The sequence below is a fragment of the Bidens hawaiensis genome, unplaced genomic scaffold (assembly GCF_021521415.1).
Source record: "Bidens hawaiensis isolate Kalapana, Puna unplaced genomic scaffold, B.hawaiensis_p1.1 tig00036186_1, whole genome shotgun sequence".
Taxonomy (NCBI): Eukaryota; Viridiplantae; Streptophyta; class Magnoliopsida; order Asterales; family Asteraceae; genus Bidens; species Bidens hawaiensis.
The window spans coordinates 146,305-148,243 of record NW_027505398.1 but is presented as its reverse complement, the minus strand read 5'-3'; the positions used below and the strand labels follow the sequence as shown (position 1 = coordinate 148,243).

Below are 1,939 nucleotides of genomic sequence, written 5' to 3'. Positions count from 1 at the left end.
AAAAAAAAGATATATATAATATATTAAAAATATTTGATCCAAACCGAACCAAGCAGAGTGGCTCGTTTACAATCGAGCGGTTTGGACGGCCCTAGTCTTGGGCCGTTAAAAATGATTGGTTCACTAGTGTAGATAAGCCCATTTAAACCGTAGATGCAACCCACTACATCACAACCCAACCCATTAACGTATCTAGTCAACAAATGCCTTCCATATAACGGTCGAATTCCAAAATTCAAATATAAGTTTTAACGGTCACATTTCAATCTCATTACTATAACGGTCGAATTCTTGAATCAAAATCAAAGCTTTCAGTTCAAGATTATTATGGATAATAACAAGAATCTTGCTGCTTCCATTAAACCCCCAATTAAAGGTACAATCTTTTATCTTTATTCCTCTGTTTTCACTTATCTTTCACAAAACCCTAATAATAATATTAATATTAATAACATTAATATCACAATTGCAGGACTAATAAACAATGAAAACAAATTAAACCCAGAAATGGGTTCAAATCTAAAAAGCCCTAAAACCAAACAATTACCCGTTTTCATGAACCCGACAATATCGGCTTCGATTAAGGCTTCGGGCCCGAAAAGGAAAATCTTGGGTGAAAGAAATGAAACCCTAGAAACCCTAGAACAATCCAGTCTTGAACAGTCTAGTTTTGGGTCAAGTGTTGTTGACTCGAACAACGGTGAACCGAGTTTGCAGCCGTATGATCCGGTTAAGAATTACCTTTCCCCGAGGCCCAAATACTTGCGGTATAACCCCGATAGGCGTAGGAAGGTGTTGAATTTACGGGAAAATGATGTGGGTCGGGTCGAGATTAGTGCGGTTGATGATTCTTGTTCGGTACAAGAATCGGTTGATGATTCGTGTACGGAACGAGAATCGGTTGAAGAAGCCGATGATGTGAATGATGAAGAATGTGAAAGTGAGTATGAAGATGAAGATGAAGATGGATGGTTTAGATTAAAGGGTGTTTTTAAGTTTGTGTTGGCGGTGATTGCGGTTATATTAACTGCGCACGCCATATGCTCGATGAAATGCCCGACTGATTCGGAAAGTCTGGATTGGAGTGCTAGCGTTTATGGTTTGAACTTTTCGGAAGTTGGGTATGGTCCGGTTATGGAACCGGGGTTCCTGGTGGGAATATTGAAGGAAGATGTGTTTAAAACCGATGAGGTTTTTGTTCATCCGGAGGTTGCGGAAAATGATGTCTCGAATGTCATTGAAGATGAAAGTATTGAAGAGTTTGTTGAGGTGAAAAATGTTAAAACTGATGAGGAAGAATTTGATGACTCGAATGTCATCGAAGACGAAAGTATTGAAGAGTTTGTTGAGGTGCAAAATGCGAAGGTTGAAGCCGAAAATGACGACTCGAATGCCATCGAAGAAGCGGAAAATGATGACTTAAATGTCATCCAAGATGAAGCAGTTGATGATATTATTGTTAATCAAGATGGTGTTATTGAGGAAGATGCTGCTGATGCAAATGACATAGAGATTGCAAATGAAATGGAGCACGAGTTAGACGACATCAAAACTAACGATTCGTTGATCAAGTTCACAACTTTTGATCTAACAGTTGCAGTATTAATTGGGCATATGCTACTTTTAACCTCTTTGGGTGCGGTTTTTGTTTCAAGACGTAAGAAAGTCGAAAAAGAAGAGTTCAAGAATGTCGAACCGTCTACGGCACCATCTTTACCATTACCTTCATCTCCACTGCAAAATGATATTATTAGCCGTGTTCATAATATTCCATCCGTCGAGCTGCTAGGCGAATTCGTGTTTGGTGAAGAAGTCACAAGCAATATCTCATCAGCGATATCTTCTCGAATGGAAATGTCAACCGGAGATTCACATAAAGTCAAGAAACCGGTAAAATTTTAATCTCTTTCCATTATTAATAATATCAATATTATTAATG

At 38.4% G+C, this 1,939-nt stretch overlaps 1 protein-coding gene across 1 annotated transcript; it reads left to right on the top strand.

Annotated features, from left to right (window-relative positions):
* The first annotated feature begins 289 nt into the window (after positions 1 to 289).
* Positions 290 to 1,661, top strand: LOC143612938 (uncharacterized). Its single transcript, XM_077086790.1, has 3 exons — positions 290 to 376; positions 473 to 1,599; positions 1,656 to 1,661. The coding sequence occupies exons 1-3, from the start codon at positions 328 to 330 to the stop codon at positions 1,659 to 1,661; spliced, it is 1,182 nt and encodes a 393-aa protein (XP_076942905.1). The 5' UTR covers positions 290 to 327.
* Positions 1,662 to 1,939: the final 278 nt, after the last annotated feature.

Excerpts from the sequence above, each read along its gene's own strand:
- LOC143612938 (XM_077086790.1), top strand. The coding sequence starts at position 328 with ATGGATAATAACAAGAATCTTGCTGCTTCCATTAAACCCCCAATTAAA. Across the intron at positions 377-472 it reads CATTAAACCCCCAATTAAAG|GACTAATAAACAATGAAAAC; the intron begins GTACAATCTTTT and ends TCACAATTGCAG.